This window comes from Argiope bruennichi, chromosome 9 (genome assembly GCF_947563725.1).
Source record: "Argiope bruennichi chromosome 9, qqArgBrue1.1, whole genome shotgun sequence".
NCBI lineage: Eukaryota > Metazoa > Arthropoda > Arachnida > Araneae > Araneidae > Argiope > Argiope bruennichi.
This window is the reverse complement of record NC_079159.1, coordinates 19,207,582-19,220,670: the sequence shown is the minus strand read 5'-3', so window position 1 is coordinate 19,220,670 and position 13,089 is coordinate 19,207,582. Positions and strand designations below refer to the sequence as shown.

At 27.4% G+C, this 13,089-nt stretch overlaps 1 protein-coding gene across 1 annotated transcript in view; it reads left to right on the top strand.

The window, feature by feature from the left end:
- LOC129984585 (cuticle protein 10.9-like) overlaps positions 1-12,681 on the top strand; it is a 35,809-nt gene extending 23,128 nt beyond the window's left edge. Inside the window, exons 2-3 of the mRNA XM_056094505.1 lie at positions 9,998-10,060; positions 11,982-12,681. Coding sequence (XP_055950480.1) covers positions 9,998-10,060; positions 11,982-12,425 — 507 coding nt within the window. The 3' untranslated portion in view covers positions 12,426-12,681. The remainder of the gene's footprint in view (positions 1-9,997; positions 10,061-11,981) is intronic.
- The last annotated feature ends 408 nt before the right edge of the window (positions 12,682-13,089 follow it).

The window sequence follows — 13,089 nt, the reverse complement described above, 5'->3', positions numbered from 1 at the left end:
ATTGGTTCATCCTTACAGACAATTACATTAGAGCCCCCCCCCCCATCGTCACAAGCACGCTGAAGTAGCTCGAGACCACGTTGGAGCCGTTGCTAGTCGCTATGGTTATTTGGATGCCAGGGGAATCGGCAGACAGCTGCATTACATTGCTGATCATGCTGGACTGAGTGCCCGTGTCCAGACCAATGAACCAACCGTTGTCCACAACGCACCTGTCGCTTCTCGTGTCGTCTCCGATGATCTTCTTGCTCGTGGTGTCGTTTGAGCTCCTGCCTATGTTGACCCCGTTCTTGGATATGACTACGGAATAGACGGATATGGTTACAGAGGTAGCTTGGGATACACTAGCGTCCTTGGACACTAAGGAGATGTCTATTTTTATGTTAACATAAATTTCTAGCCAATTTTTAATATATTCTTTTCTTTTCTAAATTTTTAAGACTATTCTTTAAGAAATTATCTGTTTTTTCTAAATGTCATATTTGTCAAAGTATTTATGCCTTTCATGCTGCAAACTTTGTTGCATGAAATTTTATCCTTATCTTTGTATGTTTTAAAATTATTTATGCTGATTGCTATTTTGAAAATATTTTTTTTCAAAATCTGTTTTTAATTTTCTTTTAGTCTTTACAGTTTACTTGCTTAATTAAAATATTCATTTCTCGTGCATATTTTTTTTAAAAATAAGTATTTAATTGAAATGGTCATAAAACTTTTAGAATTATTTTCAACAGTATCTGGTATCGAGTTGACAATTTAACTATGAATGAACAAATCATTTATATAAAGATCTTTCAATACAGAAGAGATTTGCAAGCGTTTTTCATTGAAAAATAAATTTTTTGAAATGGGTGTAAACTTGCTTTTAGTTATGCATGCACAAAGGTAACAATGTATTGTTTATGGTTTAAATTGCCAATTTTATTAATTATTCTAATGCTGAAAGTAGTTTAGTATCGAGCATTTCTAAGGTACAACTCAAAAACAGAAATTAAGTATTTTCAGCTTTGATACAGAATTATCACATTCACAGATTTACATCACGTACGTTTTTAAATTTATATTTAATGGTTAAAAAGAATTATCTATCATATTTGGAGCAAATTCTGTAAACGAATTTCCTTTTATGGGGTGGCTAATATCTTTATGGGGGATTTTAATTTAAATGAAGGGGAAAAAAATCATAATTCAATTTAAAAAAAGATGAATATACAAACTGTTAAAAATATGTTTGGAGATGCTTGTAAAATTATAATTAATAACATAAAATGCTTTCATATTTTAGCATTTAGTTCCTTATCAATGTACATTTAAATTAAACTTCTGACTACAATTGTTTTACTATTAAATAATGGTAATTAGTCACAAGATTTTCACAACAATAAAAAAATATATGTAACAGTGAAAAATGAAATCAAAATGCTTAATAATATTTGTCCTCATCTGTTGGAGGATAGAAATAAAGGGTCGGGCATAAACTAAGTACATTATAAAATTAAAACTTGATATGTTGTGCATGTGTGTACACAAATAATAGTTTTAATGTAAATATGTTTTCTATTTTTTTAAAAAGTTTAAACTAAAAATAAAAACATAAAAATAGAAAAATATAATAATGTATCAGGAAATAATTTTCTAAACATTGAACACATTTGAAATGCATGAATTGTTTGTAAACATGAACTTTCAGCGTAAAGAAAATGGTTAATATGAAACAGAACTAATTAATGCTTTAAAGGTTAATAATATATTAGCTTACTGAAAGCTGCATTATATTTTTATCATATAAATAATACTGTGTTCAAAAACAGTAATTCGATCAATTTCTGTAAATGAGACCTCAATAACCAATATCAAGATAACAATTTATCCAGCAATTTTAAGCGGGATTTTTTTTAAAATAAGAAACAAATAAATTAAGAAATCCATAATTTATTTTTAATTCCATGCAGGACAACATACATTAGTAAGTGAAAAATACAAAGAATTTTCAAGGGTTCATATTTGAGACAGAGGTAAAGCAATAAATCTGAATGGGCTAGATGGATTCATGTATTTTGGCATAATTTATAGAAATAATCAAATTACTTTTGGAAGTTTTTCTTGGAAGAATAGAGTAAAAATGATCTGTTGTTTCAAGCGGGGATTTATTTCAGGTGTTAGGGACAAAAGAAAGGCATCAAATTAGGCTGAAATAAACCTCCTATGAAATCTCATTCCAAACTATCTGCTGAGGGTAATGCTATTGTTGAAAAAGATGAAAGATTGTTCAAAAAGCATTCTCGCCATTTTTACCGTTATTATAAAAAAAGAAAAATTCCTTACACCTTTTAAGAGAATGGGTTTAGATCTGATTTCGAATGTATTTTAAAGTTGAATTTATCTATAGTTGATGCACTTTTTAATTTTTATGGCAAGCACTATATTCAAGTAAAGTGCATTCCCCAGCCATCAATCATCATATTCATCAATTTTTATTATAATGTCAATGGACAAAAACGCACAAAACGAAACATATTAAGTTTCCAAGTAACAACCGTAAATACTAATGACATATGGTATTTTGTAACAACATAAAGGAATAACATATCCCATACTGAAACTCGTTGTCAAGATTTAATTAATCTATTGAAATGTTTTGTTTGTAAAATATTTTCTTAAATTTGATATACGACATTTGATATAACACTGATAAAATCCCAGGTAAAATCTCATTATAATCCATATAAAAGATAAATGTATACTTTTGTTATATTTATGAAAGACAAAATATTCAGTCTTATTAGGAAATGTATTTTTTTTTTTTAAGTTCAGAAATTTTTTTATACATCCTAATCTTTTTTTCTAAATACTTGTAAATACTTAATACTCGAGTTAACATTATTTTCGCATCATTAAAATTAAAATATTAACAATTAATAGTCACAAAATTTTTTCAAAATCTAATTTTTACTAAAAAAATTTCAAATCTTATAACTTATCAAAACACAACAAACAGCACAAAATGATTCTCAAGAGCTACAAAAGCTATTTGTATTTCATGTTGTTAATAATTTTGAAAGAATGATACAAAATTTAATTAAACATTATAAATAGCAGATCGGAGGAAGATATATAATATGATTTAAAGCATTTATAATAATTTCATGGAAAAACAATAGTAAATCTAAATATAAAATAAAATTAGAATTTTCTTTTTCTTAACAAAAAGTTAATTGTTTAATTAATTGTGATGAAATTTCAACTTAAGCCTCCCTCAATGTTTCACAATATTTAAAAAAAAAATCTGATAAAAAAAATTATTTAGAAAATTTATGAATTTTACATTTTTTAAATTCAGAATCGACTATATTACAACATTTGCAAGATGATTAAAAATATAACAAATAAAATATGAAACAAAATAAATTTCTTTATAGTTTATTGGGTTGGAACGTAAACTACATTCCGCTGTATTCACATAATTTTGGACGCAATTGAGCTAATAAAAAATTAAAAAACAAATGACGAAGAGGTTATAAATTCGAAGAAATAAATATTGAAATAAAGCCAAATGAAGAACAATACAAAAGTATTATTATTCTTTTAGTAGAGTTATCACGGGAATCTTATGCATGGAGCAAGTCTAGAATCTGAAGACAACATTATGGTTGGAATGCATGATAATTTTAATGCGTTCAAAAGAATTCAAAATGCTTCTATCGCCATCGAAAGGCGTCCATTGGGATTGATAATCATGCCACTGAATGTTTTCTTGTAATTGATATGATCTAATAAATGTGAATATATTGCATCTACTTAATGATGTTGTAATAGATATGATCTAATAAATGTGAATATATTGCATCTACTTAATGATGTTGTAATAGATATGATCTAATAAATGTGAATATATTGCATCTACTTAATGATGTTGTAATAGATATGATCTAATAAATGTGAATATATTGCATCTACTTAATGATGTTGTAATAGATATGATCTAATAAATGTGAATATATTGCATCTACTTAATGATGTTGTAATAGATATGATCTAATAAATGTGAATATATTGCATCTACTTAATGATGTTGTAATAGATATGATCCAATAAATGTGAATATATTGCATCTACTTAATGATGTTGTAATAGATATGATCTAATAAATGTGAATATATTGCATCTACTTAATGATGTTGTAATATTATGATCAAAACCAATCAAATAAGAGAGTAGCATAACAAAATAATTGTTTCATTTGCAGCCTTATATATATTTCATAAAAAAGAAACTTGTTCTCATCTAGGTTAATATTATTTACAAAAATCGAATAACAGCTGAAAGTTGAATCACGAAATAGTTCCTCGATCAAATTGAAGAATAAGTCACCAGAAAAAAATAACAGGTTATTAACTCTAAACGGATACCCTAAGTAGCTCCAAAAACCATTGATCTTTATCGGGAGGACACTAAAACAGAAATCCGAATCACATGGGGCTTCTCATAAAATCAGGAACAACTTTCCCCATCCGAAGTCTCTACGAATTCCAATTCGAAGCTTCTCTCTCTCCCATTTAAAAAAAATACCGCATTTTATTTTCATCAGATATCTGCCTCCGGTATCTCATTGGTGAACTGGAGTCCCTTATCAACCAAGAGCTCGTCAACAACACTTTCTTAATGGACTTTTCGTTAAGGATCCATATTTGCCGCCGACAATCTCTTGAGTGCATGTGAATTATAATCAATTCGTAGTTAACATCAATTGAAGTGCATCTGGCTTTGACACTTATTGACAACGGTTGCAGGTGATTGATCATTTCTTGATGACTTGAGAAGTCTCTTCACAAAGGAAAAAAGTTTTGCATCTGGATATTTTGACTTTCCTCTCCCTTGAAGACATGGTGGGTCTATTTCAAACGATGGATTACATATCTGTTTTCCCACCTAGATATAGTAACAATTAACCAGTCACAACAATTTTTCTAGTGAAAAGGATCCCAATTGGAGGTCCATATGCACTTAACTATATGTGGGAAAATTGAAGACGTTTCATCTGTTCGGAATGCCAGTTACCATGTGAAGGAAAAGGGAAAATATTTCAATGTGCTATTCTCTTCCCCATCTCATTTAGTTTTATGTATTTGTTTTTATCCTTGAATTGGCAAACATAACAGAATGTGTTTTATTTGGTGTCTATTGCTGCTTCTTCATGCTCAGTCTATTTTTTAAAAACAATACTTAGTAAACTGCCAAGTTGATTGTGGAAGGACGTTGTAGAAAGTAAGTAATTTTATGTGTAATAATAAATAGACCAGAAATCTTTCTAGAAATTTGGAAACATAGTCTCTTCTGCTACATACACCCTTTCTCGTTTCTCTGTCAAATCCCTAGATCTTCTCCTCGCAGACATTAACTTTTCTTTAAGAGTAAATGAGAAAATTTGTATAGATCATTATTGGCATTCTGGAGATATTTCTATCCAGATCATGGCAGGAATTTCAGCCATTTGAAATAACAAAGAAAAATTTACATTTCAAGCATATTTATTATATTTTATGATTTTGAAGATTTCCATTAATAATTTTAAATTACTAAACTTTATTACAATCCCGATCTCTTTGTAAAGTTTGAAATAAAATTGTTTCATAGTTAATACAAAAAATTTCACTTCAACATTCCTTTAAAAAAAAAAAAAAAAAAACATACATTTTTTTTAATTCAAAGATAACGAGTTATATAATTTTCTATTTATTTCTTGCAATTAAATATTAAAATGTTATATCAAGTCGATTAGAATTCAAAATATATATAAACAATACAAAAAATTAAATTTAAATTTTCTAATGACATTTCACCAGCAGTAAACATCTTTTTATAGACAATAGACATGATTAATCAACGTAGGGAATTTCTTTTTATAATTAGACTCCCGGAACCAACCAAAACATTAGATAACGAAAAAGAATTTTGAATGAAAAACATCCTTTTTGTAAATGAAATACAACAATACATTAAACGCCGAATGAGGGTCTTTCAAGAGGCTAAACAGTAATATTAGTTATCCTATTAGTAGGGATTGCAATACCGGACCAAAATTTGAATACCGGTATTCGGTATTTTTTAAATCTTAATACCGGGATACCGGTTTTAATACCGGTATTAGAAATTTTACAAAAAGAAAGAAAACACAGGTGTTTCTTTGTTTTATTTACCAGTTTTGTTAGAGAGTGTAAATATCACAAAAAATAATTTGTAACTTATAAATTATAACAGTATATAATCACAAAAAAACAAAGAAATATCTTATTAATTTAAATCACAAAAAAGTGTAAATATCACTATTCAGTCTGTGATACTATTACAAATTTTTGAAATGTGATCTTAAAAAACCTAATCATCAATTGTACTGTCATTAAGCCTGAAAAGTAATTTTGTGTAAAAATGACCAGCTGTCGAAAACGCTCTTTCGGCATCTACGCTAGTTGGTGGTACTGTTGGCAATGCGCGATATACTTTTTCCAAGTATTTACCTCTAAATCCCTCGTCTTCAAACAAATCGATTTCTCGTCCGATGGTTTTGAATACAGCTGATTTCTGTATAGCATTTTGGTTCGTTGAATTTTTTTTATTTATCGCTAATTCTTATTTTTGTTCAATAGACAATTCCTTTTCACTATCGATAGTAGTGACATCATAATCTTCGATAATTGAACCGAATTCTTCTGAATGTGGATAGGTTGGTGGGTAAAAAATTTTAAGAAAATTTTCTCTAAACTTAATCAGATTTGAACTGGTTATTTTCTTTTCTTTTTCATTTTTAAAATCCTTATAATTATGTAAATACCATAACACATTTTCTATTTCGATATGCCTATCTTCTGTGCGATTTTTCAATGTAATATATAATTCTTCAGATAGTGATGTGTACTTTTCTTTCAGTGACTGCAACATGAAATTTATTGTTGCATTAGCTGTTAATACATTAGAATCTCTCCGACAATGCCTCAATAGTCAGTTTTATTGGAAGTAGAGCTGATGTAGTTCTGGATATTAAGTCGAATTCACTATCTGAAAAATTCATTTACAGGTTTCAGTCGATTATTGCTTTTTGCATTGGATTTCTCAGTTTCAAAAATCTTTCCATCATTAGGAGTAAACTGTTCCAACGTGTCTTAGAATCTAATATTAACATATATTCTGTTTTATTTTCAGTTAGTTTATATTTAAGTAATATATCCTTTTTATAGGGGAACGTTTGAATATCTTAACAATTTTTCGAGCTTTATAAATTATAGGAAGCAATTCTTGATAGGTTAATATTTCATCCTCATTAGCAATATCTTCTTCAACAATTACATTGTCATTATCTTCATTGTCAATATCACTCTCACTCTTACTCTTTTCAAAGTTGGAATCCGAAGTTTCTATATCCACAGTATTTGGATTCTTTTGTTCTTTATTTTTTTGGTATAAAACATCTATTGCTCCTAAATGAATTCCATGTGCATAGCACAACTGCTGATTTGCACCAATCAACTTTTCAACTTTTTTCATAATTGTTGCCCCATCAGTCGTTATGGATACAATATTTTCTTTCAGGGATAATCCATGTTTCGCTAATTTAGATTTAAGCCATTAATTGGCTAATTAATATCGCCGGTTAGGGATATATAAAAACAAAAACGTATATTATTTTGCTATGTTCGCGATACCTGAACATATAGTGGAGACAATTTTAAAAATTTCTAGTAAATACCGAAAAACCGGTATTTAAACTTGTGAATACCGGTATTACGAAATTGTACAAATAGCTCAAAATACCGGTATTCGGTATCCCGGTATACCGGTATTGCAATCCCTACCTATTAGTTATTCAAGAATACAATTTTATTTAATTTTTTTAAAAGAATTTAGTGTTCTATCGTCAGTAGCTAATAAACAGGAAGAAAATCATTTAAAAAATACAAATATAAAGTCAATTATTCTCATTTTGATAATATGTAGTATTGATTTTGCACAACGAGATTCTTTTATCTAGTTGAACGGGGTGATACTACTGATATACGAATTAATAATTTATAACTTTACATCACTAGCTGATCGTTTTCTCCACAATTTCCCCACATATAGTTTTTCCAATGTCTTTTTGTCTTATTTTATACGTATAATTTCTAAATTGATTGCTTCCGAACATCAAGTACTAATGACCGAACAAGAAATTTTATTTTAGAAGGACAATTTGATATACTTTTCTTAGAATAGCATTTTTAAATGACATTTTATTGAACATTTCAGCTTTCGTAACTGAAAAATATAATTATTATCATAAATAATCTTATTTCTGCTATCACTAATGATTGTGGGCTTGCAAAGAAGCAGTTATTTAATAAATTTACAAAGTAAAACGTATACAATAAATCAATGACATAAAACAATATATATCCAAAATAATAAAATGTTTTCATGCCATTGAAGAGATATGAATCTTCAAGTAGTTTAATCATAAATATTCATTATCCAATGCATTTAAAGTGAATAAATTTGCAATTTTTTTCTAATATCAATTGTTTTACTGCCTTAAGATTTATTCAATGAATTTTAAGTAATGAAAACTAAAGTGTTAGAGTATATTCTAATAATAAAGATACTAATCAGTGAATGCATTCTTTTTCGGATTTAAAGGTTAATCTGTTTTACTGCAACTTCCTATGTTAGGAAAAGAAACAATGTCAAGACTTTGACCTACAAAATGAGAAGCAAATGAAATGTCACATTCACTTTCATTGGAGAACACCAGGTATAAATACATGAATTTAGAATGAAACGAATCATTCAGAAACCACTGAAGATCCTGTAAAAGTAAGAAAATTTCTCTTTTTCTTCTTTTCTAATATTGGTTTATAATCATTCTTGAATTTTCTCTTACAAACATTTTTTTTTTTTTTTTTTTTTTTTTTTTTTGAAATTTCAGAATTTCACATAGTAATTTGAAATATAATTTTTTAAAAAAGGAAGCTTTAAGTATAAAACGAAAAAAATAAAAATGTAATTAAAATTATTTTTTTTCTTATATTGATATTTGATGCGAAATAGCACAAAAGGCATAAAAAAGCTTTCATTAAATCAATTAAAATTTCATGAAGTATCTAATGTATATCTGATAGAATCTTGAACTTTTTAAATTTTAAAGAAAACTAAATACCTGGCGAGATGATAAACTTATTAAAAGAAACTTTCAGCGAATTGAGAAATTTTATAAATTTGAAAATAATCATGAGCTTTAAAAATTCCATTATTATCCGAAAATTTAAAACATAATTCTCATTATAAAAGAAATTTCAAAAAGTTCTCTAAAAGCTTTGTTGCACTTAAAATTCATAATTTAAAATATATGGCAGTTTAAAACTGAAAATAATGTTAACGATCCGAGTCATAATTGGGTCGTAGAATCATCGCGATAACAACAGGAGTTAAAAAGTTAGTTAAAAATTGCCACCAGCAACTTATGCAATAATTCCTCTAGAGAGTGATAAAATATAACAGATATATAATTCCACAATCGTTGGATTTTTCATATAAGCGAGAACTTGCTTATTTGGTAGCTAATTCTCGTCCTTAAATTTGAGAAAATCCCCAGGAAGGAATAATTTAAAAAACTAATTTATTTCATAAAAAAATAAAGTTATTTTGCTGTATAATACATGTGTAAAAAATTCTTGCTAATAAAATAGATTAAATTTTTACGAAATGTGTTTAATGCTTTGCTTCTCATAATTTTTCAGACAAAACATTAGTTAATAGTCTTATAATGCTATAAATATTAGCTTTTTCAATCTCAAATTTAAAATTATAAATAAATATATTTTTTTAGTTGCAACATTATATTTAAATTGTAAAATTCTTTAAGTAAATAGAATCTTATAAAAATTTCATTAACACAAGTTATCAACGTTCTTATTAAATTTCATATTTTCTTTTTTAAAAAATGCCTTCATTAAATAATTTTTTTCAGATGTTTTTTCTAGTCGTACTTTCCTGCGTGGCTTTATCTCAAGCCTCCCAGATTTTGCCGGCTGTAAGTACAGAAACAACGTTTTTAAAAATCAATCTTAACTAATATATATGCACTCTTATATAAACACTTGAAATACACATCGAAATATCAAATTTCATGAAGTATTCGATTTTTATCTAAATATAATTATAATTATTGCTACAATAAAATATAAAACTTGCAAATTTGATTCTGATTTCATATGTAATGCATTTAATTTCTTTAAAACAATGAAGAAACTGGTTTAAATATAAATAATAGCTTAAAAATATCTTTCCAAAAACTCCTAGTCTCAAATTCAATTCAGAATAATTAGAATGTTAAATACCAGTTCCCAAGACCAACCCAGAAATAAGTGTTTTAATATTTTCTGAAATGTATATAAAATTTGAATATGCTTATTCTAAAACAATGAAAAATAGATATCGAGAACAGCATATATTTTTTTGATGACATGAAATTGATACTTGGTATAAAATTTCGAATTCATTCCTCCTGTAAACTATTATAATGATAACCATTATAATTCAAATTTTATTCAAAACTTTATTCACATTCAACAAGCAAAAAAATAAATACTACCAATTAATTTTTATCTTATAATTGTATCGTAATAGAATATTAGAATTTTACAGAATTTTTAAATTTATTTAACAAATTTAAGAATGATTCAGAATGTCAGATCTCCTGTTTCCGTTAGAAAATTATATTCTGAATACCATTTTTTCCAAAGTTAATATTTAAATCGATATTAAATAATTTCTTTTATTAATCGATTGTCAAAAATTATAAAAAATTCGATGAATACCCATTGTAATAAAAGTTAAATTTGAAATTTGTGGTATAGAAGCGATGCACTTCTTTACCTCAGACTATATAATGTCATCTTATATAATAGTATACCTTAGAATATAATATATATTATATTGTATCTTAGAATATATAAGGAAGACAAGTATTTCTTAAAGAAATCGGAGCATGAAGTATCTCTTAGAATATATTATATCTGAGATATACTGTATAAAGTCTGTATAAAGCTACTTTAAAAATATCCAATAATGTAAGAACTTTAACATATAGAACTAATATTAGTAGGTTTTTACATAAATTTTTTAGTAGTTGATTTTAGTAACTTTAGATGGACCTTTCTAAAATGTTAAATCTCTAGTTTAAATTTTAAAACATGCACAAGATAAAATTTAAAAATAATATGTGGATCTATGCTTCATATATTTATTCAATATAAATAAGAGGATCTATGTATCATATATTTAATGAATATAAATATGAGGATTTTTTACCTTTCAGCTTTCAAATTTTGAGAATTTTAAATACAGACTAATCCGTACTTGTACTTCTCTAATGTGTTTTAATTCTCCACTGAATGGAGAAAAAATTACAAAAATAAAAATTGTTCAATCAGCGAATATCATTAGCATCATCCCTGAAAGGACTCAATGAATCTAATTAGCTGCATTATCAAATATTGTATCAAACACGAAATGCAGTGTCGAAGCTTTTTTGCATCTTAATTCTATGACTATAAAGTATCAATCCCATCATATTCAGTAATACAAGTACTTATGTTACTATAGCCTCACATAGTAAAAATTCTTGTAAGATTTAATGCCATTTTTTAAAGTTTAGATTTTAGTTAAAATGAGTTTGTGAAGTATTTAATCTCTAGTTCAAAAATCAAAAATCTTACCAGATAAAAAGATAAAAATATAAATGCATTTTTGTTTTTCCCTTAAGCATTGATCTTTTAAAAGCATTTTGATGGAGACTTAACAAAACATTCGTTATATTCCCTAAATATGTAAAATTTCTCACCATTACGAATAGGAAATTTAATAAATTGATTTTTAATGAGTCAAATATTTTTAATTGCATACATTATTTATATAGTATATAAAATTTCAATTTCTAATTTCTTTTACAGATTCTTCCACATGCCCAGCCTTACAATTTCGGGTACGCCATTAGGGATCACACCAGTGACCAATACAGACAAGAAAAAGGAAATGGACTCGGAGGTGTAGTGGGAAGCTATGGTTTCAAAGACGCCAGAGGAATCGTTCGTAACGTCAACTACGTCGCTGACCATGCTGGATTCAGGGCACAGGTCAACACCAACGAACCAGGCACTGCCAATCAGAACCCTGCTGCCGTTCTGGTCAATTCCCATCAGCCTGTTGTAGTTAAGGCAATCGAACCTGTCCACCCACTTCCAGTAGTCGCTGCGCCAGCTGCTCTTGGAGATTACAGATTCGGACCTGGATTCGCAGATGCCTTGGGATACCATGGAGGCGTCAACTTTGCTTTGCCTTTAATCGGAGGAGCTGTCAGTGGATACGACAGCCGATTCGCTAATGTCATCGTTTAAATAATGTTTCTTCTTTAAAATATTCGATTCTTCGCATAATTTAATATTGCTTCCAATAATTTCATGAAAATAGTTATCTTTTCTTTCACTTACTTTGCTCCATTATTCTTTATAAACAAAAGGAAATATATTATTAGACGCTTCTGTACAGATTCTACATTTCCTGCTTTATTTTACTGCATGGAATGCTGGGCATTAACTTCTGTATACTTTCTGAAATTTTTTACTTCTGTGAAATTAATTTGCTTTGATTTTATTTCTTGTGTCTTTTTTTTAATGCGGTCATCTATAATGAAACAAGACGTTCGAAGTTTTCCATAATATTTATGATACAATCCATGAATGTATCATTGTCAAAGAACTTTTTAAAATATTGTCAGATATTTTATAAACAAATTTAAATTATATATATGCTTTCATATGTATTTTTATATGTATAAATTCATTGAGGAAACATTTTCTTAATATGAATATTACATAAGGATTTTTCTAAAATAAACTATTATTTTATTAATTATCAAACAAACATTTAAAAATCTATATGCGTTTATTTTTTTTTTCCGTATGAACATTTTCTTTGAAAACAGTTTGAATATATTCACATACTATAACAAAAATACATAACATTTCCTATTAACATGTCGAATACTATATTTAATTTTTT